At 40.8% G+C, this 25,591-nt stretch overlaps 2 protein-coding genes across 3 annotated transcripts in view; both read left to right on the plus strand.

Annotated features, from left to right (window-relative positions):
* PIK3AP1 (phosphoinositide-3-kinase adaptor protein 1) overlaps window positions 1-9,798 on the plus strand; it is a 41,257-nt gene extending 31,459 nt beyond the window's left edge. For both annotated transcript variants that reach the window (XM_050305711.1, XM_050305712.1), the window contains 7 exons: window positions 202-264; window positions 1,191-1,396; window positions 2,979-3,051; window positions 3,375-3,530; window positions 5,259-5,329; window positions 5,512-5,621; window positions 6,419-9,798. In XM_050305711.1, coding sequence (XP_050161668.1) covers window positions 202-264; window positions 1,191-1,396; window positions 2,979-3,051; window positions 3,375-3,530; window positions 5,259-5,329; window positions 5,512-5,621; window positions 6,419-6,473 — 734 coding nt within the window. In that variant the 3' untranslated portion in view covers window positions 6,474-9,798. The remainder of the gene's footprint in view (window positions 1-201; window positions 265-1,190; window positions 1,397-2,978; window positions 3,052-3,374; window positions 3,531-5,258; window positions 5,330-5,511; window positions 5,622-6,418) is intronic.
* A 1,305-nt stretch (window positions 9,799-11,103) lies between these two features.
* TM9SF3 (transmembrane 9 superfamily member 3) overlaps window positions 11,104-25,591 on the plus strand; it is a 44,482-nt gene continuing 29,994 nt past the window's right edge. Inside the window, exons 1-3 of the mRNA XM_050338677.1 lie at window positions 11,104-11,265; window positions 19,144-19,339; window positions 24,369-24,491. Of these exons, the coding sequence (XP_050194634.1) occupies window positions 11,173-11,265; window positions 19,144-19,339; window positions 24,369-24,491 (412 nt within the window). The 5' untranslated portion in view covers window positions 11,104-11,172. The remainder of the gene's footprint in view (window positions 11,266-19,143; window positions 19,340-24,368; window positions 24,492-25,591) is intronic.

Here is a 25,591-nt window from a genome sequence, read left to right on the forward strand (position 1 = left end):
TTTCTTTTAGAGGTAACTGGGCTAAATTCTTTGAGGTGAATAGAAAGGGAATTCTGCTGTACAGATCTTTGTTTTCTTCAATGGACTTAGTAGGGTAACAGAAGCTGTAATGCACTGCAGAATTGTACTTCCCATATTCATCCTTGCTATTCCTGTCTTTGTGAGATGCATTTCAGTATCTAAAGAATGTTTGTTTTGCAGTTTTTGCACAGAAAGCTCAAAGACCTGAGAATCTTTATGTCCCTAGAGGAAGGATTAAGAAAGGTAAGTCAGAAGTTCACTGAAAATCCTTCCAGTAATCCAAAAGCAGATCTGCTGAGATAGCTTCATTTGCATGAAATATGACAGAATAGACTGTTTTACAAAGTTTTGGTGATAATAGTCCTTTATGAATGACCCAACCTTTTTGACCTTATGTGACATTGGAAACTTTTATAACTATATCCTTTTATCATGTACTCTACATGTGTCCCCTGTCTTGGAGTTGATATATCCTCAGTCAGGATCATAATGGTCATTGAAATCCTTTTTTATGGTGTGAACCATATTACTTCATGCGAATGATGTCCCACTTTTAATGTTCTGTATATATCCACTCCTTGTTAATCATTATTTCCCATGATTTCACTTTTAGCGAACTGATTGCCAATGATCTTTGCAAATCCAAAACTCTGTCCTTATACTTTCATTTCTTATCCTATGCACTATTAGAGTGCCAGGTACCACATCTAAGCTTTTAGCTCATGTGTTGGGAACTTCTCTCTATGTTACAAATGAGTTACAAAATGCCAGCATCAGTAGAATGAGTTTTCAGTTTCTGGACTTACACTGTACAAATTACCTAGGAAGAGTCTAGCTTTGTGACTGCCAAGGTGAAAGCTCTGTTTTGTGGATTGCTAAGGAAGCTGAGCACTTTAAGGAATGTATTTTGTTATGTTCTCTTAAATTATGATTTTAAGAACAGATATTATGTCTGGAAAGTATTTGTGTACAAGGCTACCTCTCAGCTGGGCTTTTAGCCCTAACAAATAGCAGGATGGCCTAAGATCAAAACACTTCTTAGGAAACTTAAAGTCTGTAATATTGATTTTTTTTTTTTTCTCATCTAAGAGTGCTTGACCTCTTTGTATTCAGTGGGGAAGGCAGATACCACAAGTTCAATAATACTTTTGGTGGTGTTCTTTCTTCAGAGACAATAGTCAGGCCTGTAAGGGACCTGTCTCAATCAAGCATATATGATCCATTTGCTGGAATGAAAACCCCAGGCCAACGGCAGCTGATTACATTACAGGAGCAAGTGAAAATGGGCATACTCACTGTGGATGAAGCTGTACTTCATTTTAAGGAGTGGCAACTGAATCAGAAAAAGAGATCAGAATCATTCCGGTTCCAGCAGGTACAGACTTACTTTACTGTTTAAGAAGTACAGCTGTCTCTCTAGGTTCTATCACAAGCCGTTTCAGAGCGGGTACATTCCTTTCCCAGTTGGAGCAGGCAGACTGCTAACGCAGTCCCCCAGCTAGCACACTTCTCTCCTGACACGGAGGGGCTGTTCCCAGGCAGCAGCAAGCAGGTAGCTGTTTTACAGATCCATTTTTCTTGCAGCAATATTGTTAGTTTTTGGAGATCTGTGCACTACCAATTGGACCAAATCCAGTTGGCTAAATTACCTTTCCAGAGGTCACCTAGCAGCTACCTACTGGCAGGGGACTTCTGGCATGAGCATTTAGCTTGTCAGTTCTCATCCATTTCAGATCATTGAAGACTGTGTCCCAGATGGTGTGTTGGCTGTGAAGTCCTAGGTGGTAGATGGTCTAATCCCTCCCTGGGTGATTGTTGATGGCTCCAGGACTGTTCTTTGCAGCTGGGCAAGGTCTAGAAACAGTCATTAGTAAAAGCAGAGTGTTTGGGTGGCTTGACTGAATGAGGGGAGTCATTTTGTTGGCAGCAGCGACATAATGACTGATGTAACTAGCTTACATAGTTTAAAATTTTCATTCTCTAGTTCGAGGCTCCCGCTTTAAAACCTTGCTTGCTTCTTTTGCAGCCTTTTGCTCGTGCTGTGGCAGTCTGCTCTCACACTTGAGGTGCTGGTCTCCAGTGTGTGTGATGTTGTTTTGGAACTGTCGGAACAAAGTCGAGGCTTTTCTCATTCTCACTTGGAAGGGTTTTCTCTACCCAGAAACAGTCAGAGGAATCCCTTCTCCCATCAGTGAAGAACACAGTGCTACTTTAGCACTTGTCTGTAGAAGAGATGAAGTGGTATGCTCTGTGCCCCATCCCATGAGCAGCTTTCAAAGTCTCTGCTCCAAATCTTGCTTCATGGTACAGCAATTGCTTCACCTACTTTTCCACTGATTCCACCGTATTTCCTCTCAGATATGTACATATTTCCCTGCTGAAAAAAGTTGTCTTTTTTCTACCCACCATTTCACATGGTAAGGTGCAGTATGCTGCCATACAATGGTGAAGAGACTTTGCTCCCAGTTACACTTCCAGGTGTCCCCTCTTGCTTCACTGGGGATGTCCTGAATTCTTTGAGTTGTCCCTCACACTCTGGGATGCGTGGCAGCCTTTTCTGTCCCTGCAGTCAGAATTACCTGTTTATTAGTACAGAAGGGACTTTGCAGTTATTTGATTGTGGGTCTTGTTTCTGTGCCAGTGTCACAGTGAAAACAGAAAATAGAGGGAATTCTAAACCCAATGTGCTGCTTATCTGCAACTGCCAGCGAGTGTATGAACTGGACCTTAACATACACAGTGAACATCTAAAAAATCTTGGTTTCTGAAAGGCACACATGGATTTCTGAAGGGAGTAGATTAAAACCTGTTGATATGGTTTGGACTTCAGCCAGGTCTAGCAGGCTTTGTTACAGCTTGGCTGCAAAGTTAGATGAAATATAATATTAGTTTTGTCAGAAAGCTGCTCATCGTCTTTTAGCCAAAGCCCTGAAAAAAGTATCTTATGATGTTTCTAGGAAAATCTGAAACGTCTACGAGACAGCATAACCAGGAGGCAAATGGAGAAGCAAAAAAAACACAAAAGTGCAGGTAACAGTCTCTGATTCACACATTCTCTGGTAATGAAGCACCTAACCATTTTAATAGGCTCTTCAGGCAGGAATATGTCCGTGTATATGGTATTTCTGTGATGTTTTAACATGCACATCCATGTGCCAGTTGGCAAAAATGTAGGGAAGTTTCTTCACTCCTCAGTTTCACAGACAAGGAAAATATGCCCACATCTGTGGAGTGCATCTTGATTCATTCATGTATAGTTACGATTCTCCTTATGTGATTGTTCTTAAGTTCAAAACCTTTCTCGGAGGCTATAATTTCACAGGTCCTTCTGAGGTGTTCATTTTCCCTTCCAGATTTAGAAATTACAGTACCCATTCGACGTTCTCATAATACTTTGGGGAGACCAGAATGTGGAATATATGAATACACCCCCAGGAAAAACGTTTTTCCACCAAAAAAGGAGTTAAAGCGAGGAGACTGGAAAACAGAAAGCACATCCAGCACAACAAGTAAGCAAGCCCTGAGTGTCACCCTCTCTACAGGAAACCTGGATGGAAAACACTTCCCCAGCCTGACCCTCGAGTCAGCTCAGGGGAGAGGACTTCTGTTCCTGAATCCCAGCACTGACACTGCCACCCCAAACCCTGCATGCCTCAGGCGGGCTGTTCTCAAAACTGTAAAAGCAACTCCAGGTGTACATCAAGTGGTTTGGGCATCTTGTGTCTGCATCTCTGCAGGAGGAGTACCTGAAAGCTGAGCAGAAGATTCCTTTGAGTAGTTCTGGGGAAGGCATACCACCTGTCTGCAGTTCTTAAAAGTAGATGGCAGCTGCTCACTTACTGGGAAGGATGCTCCTGTGCTGTGACTGCCAGCAGGCTGTGTGCTCTTCTGGCCTGAAGGGCATATTTATATTTCAGGCTGGAAACCGGTCTCTACGTGTCATTTCCTCAATTGTTGTAGAAAAAGGACAGCATTTTTCATTGGTAACTGTGGGACCTCTTGAGTGACTTGAACAGTCTGCACATTTTTATTATCTTTGGTTTTCATTAGGTTTAATTTGTGCAAATTAAATCCCTGCATTCTTGCTCTTACTGCAGACTGAGCAATTCTTGCAGAGAGCATTAGGATCATTTTGGTCCTCTGAAAGGAAAACTGAGTCCCAGTGAGGTTATTACCTTTGACTCTTGGCAAGATATAGCTGGCACACATCGGGAGTAGGTGCCTGAGGCAGCCTACTGAACCATTAACTTGCATACAAGCAGTTGTGAGAGAAATGTTAAAAGTCTGCAGAGTTCTCTGTGTGCAGCTTGGTGCTCTTTCTCATGGTATGATTGTGAGAATGGACCATACTACAGTAGTTAGCACTCTTAAGTGCTGCTGTTTGTACTAGCTGATAAAGAGAGTTATGTTACCAAAGCTAGTAGGGAGGGGGACTGCGTATTAGGAGAAAACCTGTAGTTACCATTTCAGTATAGAGGTTTCTGAACATTAGTGTCCCAGTATTTCACAGTCCTATAGAACATCATCTGTCTACAGCTGAAACCAGCCATAACAGTGTAGGATATGTTTGTGAGTTGCTGTCACCTTTGGAGATGGCATGACTGATTGCAAAATAATCCCTCCTCTGAGTCCGTGACAGTTGAATGGGTTTGTATAGATGGTTACTGAAGGTTGTTTGAACAAACTTGTCATTTTAGCTTAGAAACAGACTAGGAAACATTCTTGCAATGAGTGAGGGTTGTTGTGAGAGGAGGTGGTAAGCAGCTATTTGGAACAATTACTTCTCAAGCAGTCACTTTTTCCAGTTATGAATATGTGACAGTGCTCAGAGCTGTCTACTTTCATGCAGTTGTTAAAGATATGGGGACTGATAATTTAAATATATATAAACGCTGGGTGTGTAACCCTTGTGAAAATATTTGCCTGACTTGCCTGGTGATATTGGCACCAGATCTTTTCAGTTAACTTATGGTTATGAGCATTTAACAGAAGACTGAATCTAGATAGGGCAGAAGTCTTCTAGAAAGAAAACATAATTGAATGGTGTGGCCCTGTGGTTTGTATGAAATGCTGCTGTTTGGATCCTGAACATGTGAAAAATAACAGTGGAAATAAATTAAGCAAGAATTAAATTATGTGTGCAAGACTTAAGCATGGGGTTAAAAGAGCCCTGAGTTAGTGATTTGCAGTTAAATCACCAGAATTTAATAATCAGTTTGTTTTCTCTTGCTTTCTAGGTAGTGCAAGTAACCGCTCCAGCACTCGGAGCATACTGAGTGTCAGCAGTGGGATGGAAGGGGACAGTGAGGTAAGCTCTCACCTTTGCTATATACCGCTGTTCTTAAGTACATGGCTTTCTTTTCACACAAAAAAAAAGGAGCTCAGAGATGGCACTGCACTTGCAGAAATGGAAAAATGTAGCCACTTCTGTTGTGAAGCTAGCAAGAAGCAAGTTTTGCTGGTCTGTAAAGACTTCTCTCTGTTTTGTAGGACAATGAAGTCCCAGAAACAACTCGGAGCCGCAGCCCAGTCGCCCACCAAGCAGAGAGGCTGCCTTTTCCAGAAAGGCCTCCCAGAGTGCCTCCTCGAGGTGCAAGCAGGTAAAGCTAAAAGGCAGTTCAAACATGAGTTTTCCATGAATCCATATGGAAGCCTTGGACAAAATTCGAGGCAGGCAGCAGAGCAGGAAGCAAGTATGTCTTTGAACAAAATCTACCAGACTGTTATCTGTCCAACACACACCGTTAGGAATTGTAAGATCCTTGTTTCTCATCTGTAATACCTGGACGAATCAGTTTCCTAGTTGGTAGAATTCCTACTGCAGTGCTGTCACTGAGGTTCTTGCACGGCACCACAAACTTCAGTAACTTGTAAACATTCCAAACAGTGCAAGTCTATGAAGTCCAAGCCCCAAAAAGTTATCTCAGTACAGATACTAATAAAATTCTCCAACTGCTAAAGCAGTAATTACCACTGTGTGGGTGCAGCAAGTTCTGTATGTTGGCTTGGCTCTGGCAAAGAATATAGTTGGAATTTATCTGTAGTCTGTTGGAAAAAAGATTTAGAATCTTTTAATCTGTTCTTACTGCTTTTCATATAATATTCAGGAGAAAGCTACCATACTATCAAAGTTGTACTCCAACCAACTATTATAGCATCTCTTTACAGTAATAGTAGAATTACTGCAGTTGAAGAGCAGAAGAAATAGCTTGGACAGGAACAGGCTTTGGCAGCTTGGCATCTGCTCTGTTGCTGAATCACTGATAGCCTGTTTTTCTTCCTGTATGACTATTGCTTGTACAGTATTCTCACATATGATGTTATTGCATATAATGTGTTGTTCCAGAACTCTATTTTCTACTATTTTTACATGCATTTTTATTCTGTCTTTTTATAGGCCTGTAAGCTGTGAAGACTTTTATCCTCCACCTGTACCACCAAGAGGTCGCTGAATCTCTCAACAGCTGTGGAATATGAGATTTTTTCTTTTTATACATGTGTTTGTACAGATATTTTTTTGCTGTCTTAAATTATTTATTAGCAGGACCCAAATGTTTTCATCCCCTTCCTCCTCCCTGAAGCTCTGATGACTTTCCCCATGATTTTCACTGAGACTTCTTGGCCTTCCATATCTTTTTTTAGTTGGAAGAATTTTGGTGCTTTGGGGCTTCAAGAAAAAGTGTCACGGTTGGGAAGGAGAATGCTGATGTGTGTCTTAGGAGCCCTGCACTGACATGAAGTTTCCTTTTGACCAAGAAAACACACATGTCCTTTTAAGAACTAAATGCTGATAAGCATTGTTACTAAACCCCTCAACACAGTCTGCAAGGGCTTGACTGGAAAACATACTTGAAAAACGAAAGAAAATAAGTTGTTTGAAGAATGCTCATGACAGCAGGAGCAGGTGAATATACTGCTGTTAGGCAAAACATTTTGGGCACAGATATACTGACCTTTCAGAAGGCATAGCATCCTCCTCCAGCAATCATTAAACCATGGGAGGATGAGAAATTGTCTGTCCTGAAGAATGTATTTTGCATACAGCCTTGAAAATGCCTTTTCCTTTCCCTTTCCTCCCTGAAGAGGACAGACATTAACAAGGGGGTTGTGTGTGCTGAATTTAACATGAAAATTTCCAAGGTAGTTGGTAAGGAACCTGCTGTATATCACAAACCAACTGTACTTAAACCTTTTTTTTGTGTGTAGGGGGTGGGTATGGTGTTATGAAATCGTAAGACTGGCCTCTCAGAGGAAGGAACTGGTGGCAGTACTGTGTTCTGTATCTCTTACATGTGGTCATCACAGAAGCAATATGAAGGCATTTCACTTCATGCTCAGGAATAGTACAGTGAGTCTCCAATTATCAGTGCACACACTTCACAAATACCAGCTGTGTTTTAGCTGGCTGCAGTGGAAACAGGCAGCCTGGGGGCTGGACTCTCCTTGCTCTACAGTTCCTTTCTAGCAATGTGAATCCACAACAGCTGTGTCCAGCCTTTTTTCTGCCTAAGGGCTTACAAACTTAAGGAGGCTTCCTGGTTTGGCTCTCTTCCAGACCTTGAAATCTTTTGTGCATATCCTGGCCCTTGGGCGACAAGTATAGTCTTGGTTGTCCAAGAGTGACACAGATGGGAATTCTTCAAGATAACAATCAGGGTGGAGAATTAAGCATCATTACCTACTTGGTTTTCAAGCCATTCTCCCTCTCCAGCCCTGAAAAAGACATAGATACACCTGTGTTAGGTGATCCCTCAGGTGCAGGTAGGACACATAAAGCTTCTGTCCAATCATGTCAGCTCCTCTTCATCTGTGAGAGAGCAGGTCACAGAGTTGCAGTTCCTTTCTCCTGTAGGGTGGCAAACCCAATGTGTGAAGCTGCAGGAGTGACAAGACAGCAACTCTGACTCAGCCAGTACTGAATGAAGATGGAGAAGCCCCTGCTGCTTTCAGGGGTATAGGCACATGTTAAATACCATCTATGCATTGAGCTCCCAGTGTATGACTCCAAATATCCTCTCCTTTTGATGATAGAGGGATGCGGGTGTTGTGCTGCAGACCTATAGTTACAGAGGTGTCCTTTCTGTTTAGGGTTTTTTTCTTATTTAAAGGACCTCAGTGCCTTCTCCAGTAAGTCTGGCATTATAGACTCTCAGTTACAGTTTGCTCTTTGTTCACAGTAGTCAAGGGAACAGTGAGGTGGGAGCTGCCTTCCTGTGCTCCCCTTGGAATGAAACAAGGTTTCCACCACTATTAGGTCAAATTGGAAGCAGGGAAGGAGGTTTTGGTGCTGAAATGAGGAAAACAGTAGCAAGGATAAGTGAAAGAATTAGGGATAAATGAAATAAACCAAAAGAGGAAATTCACCACCTTGATTGTTTTCAGCTGCCACATGCTTTGGTTTGCAAACTCCCTGGTTCTGTTTAAATTTCCCCATCTCCTTAGTGCTGGTTGCAGCTGTGTCCCAGAGCTTGGAGACGTGATGTGATAAGAGGAATTTATCTGCTTCCACATCTGTCAGGCACAGCATAAGGTAAAATTGTAGGATGTGGGGAAAACGGTAATAAGGCAGGAAATTAAGAGAAAAATATAAAAGCATATTATGCAGAAGATTTCCTTTCAAGGCTATTGGACTGAAGCACCCCAGGGATCCATCTTCTCAAGCTAATTTTTAATGTACCATACTTAAGCGTTTGCCTTTGCACAATCCTGATAACATGTCTGTGAACTGGAATTTTATTGTTAGTGCTGTGATGAGATGGTTTATATCTGAACTGCTGAAAAGCACCTCATAAGTAGCCTTTCAATCCCTCTCTCATTTGAAGCTCTGATACTTCCTTACTCTGACCTGACCTATCATACAAAATCTGTTTTGGAGGAGAGGTGAGCTGGGACAGGTGGAGCTGAGGCATATTATAAATGCATTCTGTTCAAGCCCCTTCTGCACTGCCTAAGGGAGGGAAATTGAAGATGCAGCTGTAGTTTCAGGCATTCCTGCCTCACTTCTGCTGGATTAATTGCGGATCTCACTGACCAGCAATCGCTGCAAAACTATCACCCTATCAAGGAGAAAAGGAACAGTGCTAAAACGGCTTCACTGTTAAATGCAGGTAAACAGCGGGGATGCAGGCATGACTTCCAAGTCTCTTGCAGGCCAGTAGAGATGCCCCTGCTTAGCCACCAAAGTGTATGTTCCACACAGGTTGGATTCATACAGTTGCTTTAAGCCTCTTACATCTCAATATATGGAGTCCTTCTATCTCTAGACTCCATTTGTGCTGGTGAGCACGTGGTGTGTGTTGCTTCCACCCAGGATGAGAAGTGTGGTGAAACTGAAGCTTAGAAGAGACCAGTGAAGAAAACTGCATGCTACCAGATTGTTGGTCACTCAAGAATATGCTTGGGGGGCAGAGTGGGAATGAAGAGAAGAGTGTTTCTGATGGACATTAGAGTTCAAGGACTGAACAGATAATAAAGTTGCTGGTAAAAGTGGCCTGGCCAGCAGTGGGGGCATCAACCAATCCACCAAACTCATCTGGCAGCTGGCTGGCCCAAGGGAACTGTTTGCTCTTTGTACAGCATGCCTTGAAAACTCTGCTGCAGCAGATAGCTCTGGCTGGCCCTGTTGCTGACTGAGACTTTAATGCTGAATAAACTGAAGATGGTGAAGCCTCCTCTCTCTGTCTCCCAAGGGTAAGCTATTCTGTTTTGGACTGAGATGCAATGACTAGAAAGAAGCATATGCTGTTACCAAAGCTGTCTAGTTTTTCTTTGTGTATGTGTGGGTAATATAATCAGGGCTTTTGCATAGGTTTTGGCAAGTATCTCTCTCTGCAGGGACCTTCTACCAAAACAGGCAAGACACAGTAGATGCTCTATCTGGAAAAGGCTTTATACAAATGCATCTTGCAAAATATGTTTGGGTTGGTAGACTGACTGTGTAAGACCGTAAGGAGAAAAGCTTCTAGTCTAAGTATGGTGGTCAGTGGTTAATAGGAACATCTGTTTTTGCATCATTCGTACAAAGCATGGATGGCAGGTACCAGCACTGAGCAGTGCCTGCCTTCTGCTCATGTCCCTCATTGTCTGTTTGTTGGCTTGTGCAATATTTGAGAAGATGGTGTAGCTCCCTTTTTTTTTTTTTTTAATATCAGATAGCCTCTGAATGTTTTTACTGTATGTGTTGTTTAAAAGTTGTCTGATGAATTAATCCTTAATACCGTGAGCTTTTTGGATTGGGGGATTTGTCTGGGGTTTTTTACTTTGGACTTTTAGCTTGATGTAGTTCCAAGTTCACAGGCAGGTTTGCAGGCTTTATCTTAGCCAGCACTGATGGAAACCTTCCCCTGGGTTGGGTCCGGTTGTGGCTGTGTCGCCTCAGTGCCCACCCTCGGCCCCTGCAGCTCCTACTGCCTGTGCGAGGGGTGTGAAGGGTGGGACCCTGTACGATACAGAATCAATTAGGCTGGAAAAGACCTGCGAGAGTCCAAGCTACGACCGAACACCACCCTGTCACCAGCAGCACGGGACTAAGTGCCGTGTTCGGTCTTTCCTGAAACACCTTCAGGTATGGTGACTCCATCACCTCCCTGGGCAGCCCATTCCAATATCTGATCACCCCTTCCGTGAAGAAATTCTTCCCAGTGTCCAACCTAAATGTCCCCTGGTGCCGCTGGAGCCCCTGTGCTCTCGTCCAGTCGCTGGCTTCCTGGGAGAAGAGCCCGACCCCCCTGGGTACAGCCTCCTTTCAGGTGTTTTTGGAGCGATTGTCTCCCGTAAGCCTCCTCCTCTCCAGGCTGCACCACCCCGGCTCCCCGAGCCGCTCCTCCCGGGACTTGTGCTCCAGCGGGGACTCCCGCACAGCCCCGCGCCGCGATGTTCCCAAATAACTGCAGATGATTGAATCGATCAGGATGTTTCGATTTTATCAGGCGTAATTAAACCGGGTAAGAGCAGACGCCGCTCTCGCCCGGCCCGCTCTGTGCCCGCAGCGCCGGCGCTCCGGTGCCGCTCCCGTGGCGCTGCCGGGCTGCCGTAGCGCCCCCGCGGTTCCGGCGGCCGGGCGGGTGACGTGGCGGGCGGGGCGGAAGTGTCGTGTGCGGCGGGCGCGGGCCGGTGCCGCGGCGGGGCCTGCTGGGTTCGCCGAGGCCCGAGATGGCGGCGCCGGGGCTGCTGCTGCCGCTCCTGCCGCTGCTGCTCCTGCCGCTGCTGCCGCTGCGCGCCCGCGCCGACGAGCACGAGCACACGGTGAGGCCGCGCCCGGCTTCCCCGGCAGCGGCGCTCGGGGAGCGCGGCCGGGCGGGCGGGACGGGGGGCGGCGGGCCGCGGCCGCGGGAGGAGCGGGCGGGTCCGGCCCCGCGGGGCTCCCCCGCGCCGCACGGGCTGTGGGGGAGCGCGGGGTCGGGCCCCGCTGGCCGGTCGGGGTGAGCGGGGCTCTCGGGGCAGGGCCGCCGGGCTCCCTGATCCGGCTTGCACATCCTTGTGCGGCCGGGCGCGGTGTCCCACCTTTTCCTGGAGCGATAAACGCCCCGGCAGGTACGCGGGCTGTGTTTGGAGAGCGCTGTTTGCCCCTCCCGGCAGGATGTTTGCTCTCGCTGCAGAGCACAGCCCCGCTGTGACAGGGGACGGGCTGCGGGGCACAGCTCGCCTTGGGAGAGGGGGGGATAGCTGGGAATGGGCTGGGGAGCGAGGGCAGGACAGGGACACTGACTCGAACCCCTCGGGAAAACGGGTGATGCGATACTGCTGACTTGAGCGTTCACCCATTGGCGTGAGCGCAGGTTAAAGTGCTTGCAGTATTGCCCAAAAAGAATCTTTAGGAAGGGCTTCCTCAGTTCCAGGTTTTTACGTCAGTGTCGTTTCCCATGGCTTTCGGTGTGGGAGGGTGGAAGACTCTGCGATGAGCTGAGATGTGATTTTGGAACGAGACCTTGCCAAAAACCATCCCTGTTTGCTCCAAGTGTAGAGTGTGGCTGTGATTAAACAGTGTCTGTCTGGCTGTCAGGACTTTCAGTGCTCTCTCGATCAGCCTGGCTGGCGAGCGCTTGCTCAGTTTCTTTAAGACAGCTTTCTCTAGATGTACTGTGGTAAGCTTAGTAAGTGTTCTTAATAAAACAGATTAACGGTATTGGTGGTTTTTGTACAAGGAGCTGTTAATTATTTGCCTCGTTCCATGCATTTTTGAGGAATTGAAAACTGCTTAGGGTTGTCTTTATTTTTTTAAAAGGAAAAGAATTTATCAGTGTTACAGTTAATGACAGAAGAGTTAAGCTAATATTGAGTATTTTCAAGGAGCAGATATTCTTTGATAGAGTTTAGGTCCTAGTTTTGTTACTGAGCCTGTGTTTTACTTTTCCACGGAGGTGAGATGGTTTTCAGTATAGCACTGTGTTTATTTTAAAGCCTGGTTGACTTAAGGGATTATTCGTTATTAATGCTGGTAATCTTCTGGGGGAACAAGAAATCATAATGCTATCATTTAATTTATTAGGTTTTGAACTCGCCCTTCAAAAGTGATTTCTGATGGTTTTTAAGTTTTCTGAATGATTACCTAAACAATTACCAGTGGAAATCACAAATTCCTTTCTAAGGGCTTGTCGCTTTTTTTCACCTAAATTACTCAAATCTGCTAGATTATAACTGTCTTTTGGTTTAGTATTCTTGTTTGCATGGTGACCAGTTTATTAATGTCATGTGATAGGTTAGGAATAGTTGATGTAGAAAGGCAGTTACCTTTTTTAGAAGGCTGTCTCCTTGCTTAGATATTTTGATACTTTAATCTTCTATGGGAGATTGGACTGGAAGCATTAGCAGCATGAATGAAACACGAAGAGAATTTTGTAGTAATATGATGATTTTGAGATCAAGAACCTGAAGGAAATATTCCTTAAACACTGCATTTTCATGAATTTCAGTTTTAAATGTGTTTATAGTTGGAAGATTAATTTTTCTATAATCAAGGTGCTTTACTACATTTCGGAGTCTCTGCTCACTTTTGGAGGAGTGGAGGGGAAATTTAGGATTTGGTAACCTCAAAGTGTAAATTTTCACTAACTTTAAGACTGGAGACCTATTTTGTGAATACACATCCGTATGTGCTACCATTTCCTTATTAACTCTCCAGTGTGTGGCTTCTTGTGCTCAAGCACTTGGGCTGTCTGGTGAAGGTGTGTCGGTGCATCTTGCCACAGTTTACTTTTAGCTGCTGATGTGCAGGACCTTATCAGTACTGAGCCTGCTGGGCATGCAGAAGTGCTCTCTTAGGTGTTTAATGCCCTGTGTTAGCAGGTTAATATTTTTAATGTGGTTGCTGCAGCTGTAATATGTAATAGTGTACCATACTTATAAAATTATACAGATGTGTGCTATAATATATTTTTAGGTCTATAAATACTATTGTTTCTGGGAGTGATAGGTATGGTAGTGTCACTGAACCAAAAGCTAAATCCTTTATCTTAAATTTTCCTTTAAAAAGCACATCTGCATTTATTTGGAGGAAGAATAGTGTAAATACAATTATAAACAAATGAATATTTAAAATCAATATTCAAGATAATTTGAATATTTCAAGAGAAATGGGGGTTTCACACAGTATTTAAAATATCCGTTGTCAAAAGGCAGTACAGTAGCATAACTTCAGACCACAGCAGAGCAGTATATCAGAAACTAACTGATAACCTGTCTGCTGATACTTTAACTTATTGTCATGCTTCAGAGTATGTCATGCACTTGCTCACTGCCTGTATTCTATAATTGCACCATTTTTTGATAGTTCTCCTTTTATTTATGGAAGTAATATTATCAGTAGGGTACTGGTGGCCTTATCACAATGTATGCTGATCCTGCAGAAGTAGGGCTGGTCTGCTTTCACATCTTCTCTTGCCAGACTTGGTGGAGTTGATGATGAAACAGACAAACCATAAAAGCATTCTGAAATATTCCGAGGGTTTTGTTGCAGGGGAATGGTCTGAGGAGTAGGTAGCATTTCAGTTTTAACGTTGCTTCAGTTTAATTGTCAGTGCTCTTGTAAGCATGGAAATACATGACAAACACTGAAAAATAAACAAAACCCAGCCTATACTGTGTAGCAAAATTCCTAATTTGTTATGTTTGAGAAAAATATTTTTATTTGACTTACATCCCATTGAAGTATATTAAAGCTCTGAACCTGTAAGGCTTGTTTAAAATTAATACATAAAATTAGGAGCTTTGTATAGTGTCTGAAAATAGTCAGTTAGAGAACCATTGTGGAAAATATTTCAGCACATGCAAAATATTTATTTGCATATGAAGTTGTGTGCAGATGAGCAGCCCGATTCCTCTTTGAAGTTCTCCTGTTTCCATTTTGAAGAGGTGAAATAAATGTTGTGGAATTGGGACGTGGCGTGCTTGAGCAATCTTGTGCATCTAGGAAGTGTAACAGTTAAAGTACTGCTTGTACAGTAGTTCATGCTGTGCTGCTGGTACAGTTCTACCCTCGTTTTGGTGAGGCCTACAATTCAGAGAGAAAGGAAGAAGTGTTACTAGAAATAACCTACTTTGTCCAAAGGAGGGCATCCACAGTTTAATAGGCTATGGATGTAACCTGCAAGCATTGAGTACTATGACAGTGTTTGATAGAGTATCTGGGAACTAGAAGCCTGGGATATTACTTGCCAGTTGAGTCTTGCTTGCTGCCCCCTCTATTTCCTGTCCTGCTTTTACAGCTTTGCTCTGCAGGTAACAGAATGTTGGTCCTTTTTTTTCTCCCTGAAAGATGTACATTGTGGAAAGCCTCATTCCAAACTTCAGTTTGAGAAAAGGACTAAAATTGCATACTTTCTGAAAGCAACTGTCTCAATTTAAATTTATTTTACTGAATCATCACATAAGATTTGGCAGTTGTAATCCTTTCCCTCTCTCCATTTTTTTTTTGCAAAGTGTTTTCATGGTTTAAAGAACATCAACAACTTGACGGTCTCATATCCTTGTCTGCAACCTTTTGTATACTGATTTAATCTAACCTTAATAGTTTTGTCGAATAAATAGTTTATTTCTAGAGTTACCATGCTAATTTCTGCAGTTGTGCAAAGAGAACATAAAGTTGCTTTCCACATCATGAGTGCCCTATTGGGCAACAGGAAAGGAAGATACATGTACTATGCTTAAGGTAGTGGAATAGTTTTTAAATCATATAGACACATGGAAGTTGTATTAAGCCCCAAAGTGGTGCACACTCCCAATTTTTCAGTAGTTTTATTGCATGGAAGAAGTCCACACTTGGCCAGACAGCACAAGCTGCATAGCAGTTCAGTGTTCTGCAGGGAACTAGAGTAGACCCATCTATTCAGGCAACAAGGCAGCACTACAGATGGGTTGGACGTGATTTTAGCTTGCACATGCACAACATCTCTACAGCCCAGTGCTCTGAACAGGCAGTGGGACCATATTGTGCTGCTTTGGAACAGATGTCCCCAGCTGTGATGAGAGTTGTAGCTGATATGTAGTTGCGCTTGAGGTGCGGGTTAGTCCTTCACCACCTAGTTGGCAATTACAGACAAAAGTTTCTAAAGGTTTATCTCCCCTTAATCAGATTGTAATAGCTATATGGTAGGTAACTTGTGTTGATGCTGGGACTTTTCAGGCTGTCCCTATAAAGAGATCATTATATACTCCATATAGTTACTGAAATTACTGAGCTGATATTAGGCTTAGTGCAGAAAAATATGGAAAGCTTACAGAATAAGTACTACTTTTTTTATAAATTACAAGTAAAATACAAATAAAATTGTGGATTGTAGTCTTCTCTCATACATGGAAGTGGTGAACTCTGTGAATTGTGGCACCGTGACCAAGTTGTTAAAAGCTGGTGTCTATGAATATAATTAGGATCTCTGAGCTATATGCTGTATATTATCCTTTTATATGAACCAAAACCAGAAGAGCGTGCTGAGTTATACCACAGTTCAGATTGCAGCATCTTGTTTGTTGACCTTCTTTGTCTTGTCATTTACTATTTTCATCTCAGCTTATTTTATGTTCTCTCTCTTGTAGTGTGACCTTTTGCTGAAAGGTGTGTTGTATGTAAGCTTTCTCTCAACCTAGAAGTTGTCATATAGAGGTTACAGTAAAGTCCTACAAGATACTCTAGTTCCTTGTCTTGCCTAAATAAGAGTTTTCCTTTATGTTGACACTGTTATTTGTTGTAGATGTTTTGATATTATGAGGGAACTAATGAAAAATAAACCCAAAAAACCCCAAACACCTCAAACTCTTTAATAGCACTGTGTTCTTGCCACCAAATTACCCTACCATTAGGCTAAGAATATAAGGATGAGATACGTCATGACAGGGAAACATGTTTAAATGTGAAAGCTCGTCTTTATAACTGAGAATGAGCAAACCCCCAAAAATGTAGGGAGAAGACAATCTGCTTGAGTTTCTACTAGACACCACCTCCAAATTTAGGCTGAAGTTCTTAAGCTGGTTTTCTTCCTACAGCCCCCTTAATTTGGGGAGGCCACTGGGAGCACCTGATGGACTGCAAATTGCTGTGACTCAGGACTGCTTAGAGTGAGGTGTAGCCTGGGCTGGCTGAGGGGCTGTGTGTGTTTATGTAGCCGTCCTGGACAGATTTCTCTTGTGCTGTTTTGGGGGGGGTGCTATGAGAAAGGAGGAAGTAATAAATGCAGACTGAATTCTTTGCTTATGTTTGATTTGGTCCCTTTTCTCTCTGGAGCAGGCTGATGGCATCTTGGAGTCACTGTGGGAAAAACTTATAAGCCCTAAAGGATGACTAAACACCACGCATATAAGAGACAAGCAAAGACCAATTTTTTTATTGCAGATGTTGTAATTACAATGTAGTTACATTATCAGATCAGAAAATGTAGCAAGATTTTGACTAGTGTGTTCGTATTGTGTTGGTTTCTGCCGCTTCTGTCACTTGTGTTATAGTTCCAAAAATGCAGCGATCCCAGCTCAGTGTAAAACAGGTCAGAAAAAAGCGGCTAAGTATAGCAGTGGTCAATGCTTTCTTTATTGAGGCACTGTCAAAGAAGAACTCACAGACCTAAGGATGCTGTCATATTCTATTACTGAAGGTTGAACAGAGACATAGCTCAGCTCACATGTAAGCTGTTCATTACAAGGAGTAGTGCTAAAGTGGGCTCTTGACAAGTAAAGACCATTTTGAGGAAGGGCTGGAAATATGTTCTGCAGCTGTTAGAGGAAGAAACAGAAGACATGCTAGACATAACAGTCTAGGAAGAGATATGGACCAACTTGTCCCGTGCTACCTTGGCAAGAGCTAGAGGCAGATTCGAAGTGCAGATTCCAGAATCTGCTGCTGCAGCTGAGGGAGTTTGAACTGTGATTTTTCTTTCTTTTTTCTTTCTTTCCCAACTTTCTTTGGATAACTACTGCATTGGTATAACCATTCTGGTTGCTGGCAGAGAGGAGTAATGTCTGCTTTCTCTTGCTGTGTTGTTTACTCTTTCTTTGATCCTTCTTTGACATGCTGTATCTGTCAGAAGTGTTCTGATGTGTGTGCACTGCAAGTGGGCAGGTTTGTGAAACTGATAAGTGTTTGGTCTCTGCTGCAGCTCAGAATGAAATAGGTAAGATTTTAAGTTTCTTATTGGAAATCACTCACATAAGAGGCTGGAATGACCCTTGTACATCTTTGTAAACAAAAAAGGTGAGGTTTGTAATAGAAATGATGTGTTAGTTTAAAGGGATTAAATTATTTTCCAAAGCATGTTTGTTTAAATCCTTGAGTTAAACTTTTAAACACCTCATCTGAAGAATTTATTGCATTCCACGTGCACCTAATTATTTGAGTTAACCTCTTGGTACAGCTGTGGTTATTCAGAATAAATGGAGTTGAAGAACCTTTGTTCATTTTTTAAAAAGGGAGATGCAGAACTGTATTCAGAATTTCAGTTGTGCACTATGAAATAGTTATGGCTAATTAACATTTGACTTTCTTTGCTTCTCCAGTGTGTTCTGTGTCTGTGGTTTGGTCTTAAAATAGTACTTTATTCTTCTGTACCTGAAAAAAAAAAATCAGAACCTATGTGATGATTGTGCTTTCATGTATATGTAGTTATAATTAGGTGTTTTGCCTTAAAAGTTATATCACTCTCCCTCCTATTCTGTTGAAGTTATAGTGGGTGAAGAAGTTGTATTGTCTGAGAGGCTTTGTGTAGTAATCAGCAAATCTGATATCTCATCTAGCTGCACACAGATATAGTGCAAGTAATTATCTGAGATCACATAATTCTCCTGAATTCATTCAGTATTTGAATTCTGATAGATTAGTGTCTTTAAATACTTTTTTGGTTGTTCAGAAGTAATAAGGGCTTGAAAAAAATTCCTGGCTCCTAGACAAGGAATAAAATTTTTCTGGCTAACAGTAACTGTGGAAAGTGAAGAGTGAATGTTCCCAGGAAGAATTTTATGGCAGCCACCAGACTGCTTGCTGTTCTGTTTTTTTCACTGTGAGAATGTTGGAAATGCATCAAAATACAGTTCTTCTGTCTGACTTCTTTGCCTCTTGGCTATAGTAGGTATCCAACAGTTTGATTTTAGTGCTTCCTGTGAGGCATTGCACTCTTCTGGGAATTTTGAATGCAGTTTATACCATCAGTAAAATGAAAGGGAGCTGCATTTTAGGAAGATACAGTATACATGTCACTGTGGGTAGATTACTTCATTTCTTTGCTAAGATCTTGTATAACAAGACATTAATTTGATTTTTCCTTTTTCTCAGTGGAGATAAGCAGAATTTTGCTTTGAACTGATGTGTTTCCACAAAATTTGTAAAAAGTTATTTATTTTTGAGACTTCTACTCTCTACATCTTCTGCTTCTCTTTTAAATTTGTATTAATCCACTTCATTTGATACTTCAGTGATAGGCTCTAAGAAACTATATGATCAGCTAAGCTTTTTCTTTGTTAGAAAGCAGGCTGAAAATCTTACCTAGAATCCCTGTCACCCAAAAGTCAAAAATACTCAATTGTCTTTATATGTCACTGTTGCCTGTGATTCAACAATCCTGCTCTCCTAGTTAACATGAATGAGAGCTTCTTGAACATTTTTATTCTGCTCAGATTCTCATCTAACTCAATAACTTTATCTTTCAGTACCAAGATAAAGAGGAAGTTGTTTTATGGATGAATACCGTAGGACCCTACCACAATCGCCAAGAAACATACAAATACTTCTCTCTTCCCTTCTGCGTGGGATCAAAAAAAAGCATCAGCCATTACCATGAAACCCTAGGGGAAGCACTTCAAGGGGTTGAATTGGAATTTAGTGGTCTCGACATCAAATTTAAAGGTAAGCAATTCACAGTGCCTTTAGTCACTTAAAAAAATACATGAACCCTTAAAACTTGGGGGTTTTAACTAGAACTGAAAATTTGTTGCTGCTAGCAACTGAGTGTATCTTGTACCCTTCAAGGTTGTCTAGCACAACTGACTTTTGAATTTACGGTGAAGGTTTCATCTGTGTGCCCTTGAAGGAAAATGCTTGCAGCAGATCCGTGCTTCTGAAGTAACTGATTACATTTTAAAAAGTACAACTAAGCTTTTTTTGCATATGAATGTTTAAATAATTACTGGAATTAATATTCTGAAATTATTCATTCTGAAGATGTCATTTTTCCTCTCATATTGAGTACTTTCAGACTCTCTGCAATTGCAAAGGAGTAGCAAGGGCTCAACATCTCAAAGTTCTACCTTCACGCAAAGTTAATTATTGTTTCCTTCTAGTTACTGTCTCATTTAAAATGCCTTTGACAACACCTTTATAGGATTGGGCCTAAGTCATCATATGCCTGTCAGGATGAAGCTGGTCTGTTTTTTTTTTCCTGTTGTTTCCTTCCCTCTCCATCTTTCCATACTGTTCCAGAGAAGACATTTAACTTCTTTTGCAAATACATTTCTTGGTATTAGGGGCATAATTTCTCTGTGTGTGTCATTTCAGATATCTGTAAGTGGTAGTTGCAGAGCTTCAAATAATAACAGGTTCTTTTTGTCTCTGTTGAATTTTAACATAAATTTCATTCAATTTATGTTTCTGTGTATATGTATCTTTTTTCCTAGAATACTACACTTCATTGCATCACTAGTGCTTAACTGGATGGAGAACTTAAGCATATTATTTCTTGTCTAAGCATTTACAATCAGATGGGATTTAGTTTCTGTAAGTTGTAAAAGTTTTATCCAAAACAGGACATCTGCAAAATAAGAGACTTGATGATGTTTTTGTTATCAGTAGGATAACAAAAATGGAATAAAAGATTTTTAGAAAGTCCGTTAATACCATAAATTCTTTATAATTTTTAAAGTTGCACAGAGGATAGCATCTCCGCATTAAAAGAATTGGTGGTTGAATCTTTCCTTTTAAGAAAGGACAAGTACCTGCAGAAACACTGGGAAATAGTCCTGTTACTGGTTTGTAACACCTTGTAACATGCTGAAAATTGTACTCAATATAGGAGAAATGGTTTTCCTGTCAAAATTCATAGAATATGCTCAGAAACACGAAGTGAGAAGAACAGAGAAGAAAGCTGGCAGTGGTTCAACACAATAAAATGTCTGTTATCCGAATATGATAAATACCTGTCTTCAGAGCTAGTTTGGTGTGTAATTTTTACTTCCTTTAGTTGCCTCAACTTTACAAAGAGATTGTTTTATTCCTATGATAAGTGTACTCTCTAGGTGCAGCACCAAATTGAAAAGACTAGGTTTGTGAGTTAATGTTTACTTCTACAAAGTATCCCATTCACAGAATTTAAAAAAAAAAATTAATTATTAACACCTTGGTGCTGAGTATAGGTTGATAATCGTTATTGGACCTGCAGTGAATTTAACTCCCAACCAAAAGTGGCTGCAGGTCAGATGTTTGGATGTTTTCTATGAAGCAGATGATACATGGTAGCTGGTTGATTATCAAGTGTGTGTACGTGTTCTGTGAAGCTGTACATGTGCACTTCTAGCTATTTTTCCCTTACAGTCTGTGTCCTCTGGATAAAAGATGAAGACCATAATCTGTTTCCTGTTAGCTGGCATCCAGCAGCTTCTGCATTTCTAGCATTGGTCCATGAAGTGAAATCTGAATGGGAGTCAACTCTGGTTTACCATCTTTAATCTGCTGTTAAAAGTATTATTTTTTTTCCTAAATTTCAGAGTAACAAGTATAAATTAATTGTAACAGTAGTTATTAGTAGTTATTTAATATGAAATTATGTAAAATTTGTGAAATCTAAATTACCTGGATATACAGGGTTTTGCAGTAAAAAAATAGAGTAGACGGTTGTGGTGTGAGATTGATTTTTTTTTTTTTTTTTTTTTTAGGCTTAAAAGCTGTCATAAAACCAGTACAGTTTATATCCAGTGCATGTTGGAAAATTTAAATTTCACAGCTAGCCCTTAAAATTTAGCATTTGTATAAAGAATTCTTTTCCAGTTTGGTTGTTAAAAGGTGATGGTAGCTCAGTTTTTTGGCGACTCTTTAATGGTAGACCTTGTTCTTTGCTGAAGCTGTCTTCACTTTTTTTTTTTTTTTTTTTTTTAAATAATAGTAACTAGATAATATCAATGAAATTTTTTTTTTAATGGATAAGTTTTATCTCAGTGTGATTGATATGTGGTCTGATCTCTGCAGCACCAGTGGTCCAGATGGAAACAGAGCTGTTGGTGGTTTTGTGGGTTGGGTTTTTCAGTCGATTTTTTTTCTTTTGGTTTTTTTTAAGGGCTAGATGCTTATGTTTTGGTACCAATAGATTCACATTGTCTTAAGAAGAAGATATGGCTTCAAGGAGTGTTGAGTATCTAAAACCTGCAGCTGAAGTAAATTGAGAGCTGCTCAAGTCCCATTCGATAATAAACTTGTACAGATTTTCTTCATAAATGTGTGAATCATATCTGAGTTAACAGGTAACCACACTTTTCCTTATGTGTGTTTGGGATTATGGCAAGACTAACAATTACAGGCATTTTTTTCTCTTGTGTTGTACGAGTTTACAAAATAAAATTATATTTGGATTTTATACTTCTAGGATTTTATCCTCTAGAGTGAGTAAAGGTGAAATAGAATTGTTCTAATAAAATAACTTCTGCAATAAAAACCAGTTCCATTCTCAACATAGTTTTACTGTACAGCAATAAACGTGAAGCTGCATGTTCATCATATTCAAAGAATTATTTAGGCTGCAGCTGTTACTAACTGAAATATTAAACTGTGTAAGTAAAACTGGCACTTGAATCACTGGGCATTGCTGGTATTTTTGAACTAGAATAAGAAAATTATGGTTCTGCAAAAATGTGTTCTTCTGAGAGTGGAAGTTACCACTTGAATTCTCATAGTGGTGACTGGTGGGGCAAATCTACAGTATATTCAAGAACCCAAAAACTAGTGTTTCTTTTTGTAGTTAAAAATGTGTCATATGAAAGGATACCTGCAATCATACAAGACAGCTGGATTTCCCTTCTATTACAATATGAATTACATTGTTCTTATATCACAGACCTCAAATCTGTATAAATATGTGTGAAGAAAGTAATGAATTATTAACATACATTGTAATATAACTTTAAGCTGGTTTAATTTACTTGTCAAGCTAAAACTAGGGTAACAATGCTTCTTAATTAATATGTCACGTTCTTTATTCAAGTGTTTGGATTGACATCCTCTGTTACACCTGAGACCTAGTAAATTATTAAATGTATTGAACATTGGTATCATAGTGACTTCAGTTAGAAAATTAATTTTTGATATTGCCATACAATGCCATTTAGACAAGATTAATTTAAAGATAAAAAGGATTTTTTAACATACTTGAATTTTGCCCTTTTTCAGAAGTGTTACTAAATGTCCATACTTTTAATGGAGAACTCTACCCAGACTTTCTTCTGCAACACCTCCTGAATATATGGCAGCCATTCAGGATAATGTTCAGTGTTGTACTAGGACGTGGTCAGATATAATGAGGTTTTATATGGTTTACATGTTTGATCTCAGTTCATAGGAAATTTGAAATTTGGCTAAGCACACTTACGTTTTTAATGAGTCATGCTTTAATGCTTTTTTAAAAATTTGCTTAATGAGCTACAGGACGTTATTGAAGCTGTATGACATAGCATGTTGCCTCTTTGACATCCCTGATGTAGACACAACACAAAACATACCTTTAACTTCACCTTCCTCTTGGATACAAACCTGCTAAGAACTCTCTAACATATGCAAAACTTTTGATCTGGTAAAGCTATAATGAAGTAGACATCAGGTTCCCCAGCCACTGAATGCTGTTCTAAGCTTCTTTCATTTAATCATTTAACACAGTGGATTTAAGCTTAACCATCTAATCCTGTCCTGTAACTAAATGACAGCTTCAGCATTCTCCGTGGCTAGAGAAAGGAGCGCTTGTCTTCATTCACTTGTTTTAGGGGGAGGTGGGAGGAACTGTACCTGTGTAGTGTGGCTGAGGGTGACATCCTGTACCATGTGATGTCATGCCTGTGTTTTGTGAGAATTGAATGAGATTGTTTCTAGTGATGCTGCTGGGGTTTTGTGTATGTGCCCTGGAGTAACTTGTAACATACTTGATTAAGATTTGACTGTACTATCTCTATGATGTCCTTTGGTATTTTATATACTAGAAATGGGTCCTCAATTCCAGTGATGACAAAAAGAGCTGAGGAGAAGCTGGAATTCTTTACATTCACTGTGTTTCACTATTTGCCAAGTGAAGAAAACTACTAAGAGGTGCATGAGGGGGGAATTGTCTGTAAATCTGTTGCTGTTTGAATTCTTATAAACATGTCTTTTTTTTACTTGAAAAAGAAATATTAGGGAAGGAAACTGTGATTTGAAAGAATGGCTGCTAACTGCATTACTTAGGGAGAAGAATAGCTTTCTGGCTCAAAGAGATTTGTTTTATTTTCAAAATAATGAGAGTTATTATACTAAACTAGAGATATAATATTGCACATAATAACAAATAGGTATTTGTTAATATTTTCATAGCTCTTGTTAAAGTAGAAGAGGTCTCATGATCTGACCAGGTAAATCTTTCATGAGCTAATGGTTCTTAATTTAGTGTGGGTGAAGTAGCAAAAGGATACTTTGAAACCTTTCCTTATCCAAGCTGTGGGAAGCTTCTGCATGTGGAAGAGTAGATTTATGAAAATAATCATGTAATTGCTTTAACGGTTCCTTTTTAAATGTCCTATTTTGTTACTTACTTGAGGATACCAAGAGGGCTTGAAGGTTTCATCAGTGTCCATTCCTCCAATTGCTTGGTTTGCCTTCGCTTTGAGCCAGCTCGCTAATAAATCTTCAACTGTGCTTTAATTTTTTGCAGACGATGTAATGCAGACTACTTACTGTGAAGTTGACTTGGACAAAGGGAGAAGAGATGCATTTGTGTATGCTATCAAAAATCACTATTGGTACCAGATGTATATTGATGACTTGCCAATATGGGGTGAGTGATATTATGTATAAATAACTGGATTACACCTACACCTACCTGAGTACTATACTAGTGGGTTTCATGGAGTTATTAATGACTAAGCTTTGTTACAAGAACATAAAACATACATGTAAACCTAATCCACAAGAATGTAAAAACAAATAATACAGCCTAGAGAAGAGGAGACTGAGGTCAGACCTCCTTGTGGTCTTCAGCATCCTCACGAGGGGCAGCGGAGGGGCAGGTGCCAATCTCTTCACTCTTGTGACCAGTGACAAGGAAGTGGCATGGAACTCAAGGAAGCGGCATGGAACTGAGTCAGGGGAGGATTAGGTTGGATATCAGGAAAAAGTTTTTCACCCAGATGGTGGTTGAGCACTGGAACAGGCTCCTCAGGGAAGTGGTCACAGCAACAAGCCTGACAAGAGTTCAGAAAGCATTTAGACAATGCTCTCAGGCCCATGATGTGACTCATGGGTCATATTGCACAGGGCCAGGAGCTGGGCTCAGTGATCCTGATGAGTCCCTTCCAACTCAGCATATTCTATGTGGCCTTTATGAACTATTTGTGTAATTGCTGGGATGCTTTTTAAAAGCATGCACGAGTGACAGTTGTTGCTGCAATATTTTTTAGGTTTTTGGCCTTTCAGCAAAAGATCAGTGAATGATTTTTCTAGGCTGGTGGCAGGTATGTAGGCTTTGGATTGCCGAAGGACGATGGATGCTAAGCTGAATTCTTTGGAATCCTATGTGGCTAACAAGTCTTGGAGGCTTTCTTTTTCAGGATTGTTTTTTCTGGTCATGCTTTATCACCTCAAATGCTGAAGAACAAATACACTTACTAAATCTTCTATATATTGACTAAATTTTATGCTCTCAGCTAAAAAAATCTGTTTTCCTGTGATTCCAGTGTTTTTAATGTTTCTCAATAGTATGCTTTGTATGCACAAGAAATCAGCTAATGAACATGTAGAATCTGGGTATCATCTTTGTGAGATATTAAGAGGCTGGGTTTGCTAGTTCTTGAGAAGGAGGACCTCAAGCTGTGACATGTAATAGATTGACTGCAGCATTATAAGAATTGGTAATATTATGCAAGGGTGTAATCTGAC

This window comes from Myiozetetes cayanensis, unplaced genomic scaffold (genome assembly GCF_022539395.1).
Source record: "Myiozetetes cayanensis isolate MyiCay16 unplaced genomic scaffold, myiCay2020 scf10, whole genome shotgun sequence".
Lineage (NCBI taxonomy): Eukaryota > Metazoa > Chordata > Aves > Passeriformes > Tyrannidae > Myiozetetes > Myiozetetes cayanensis.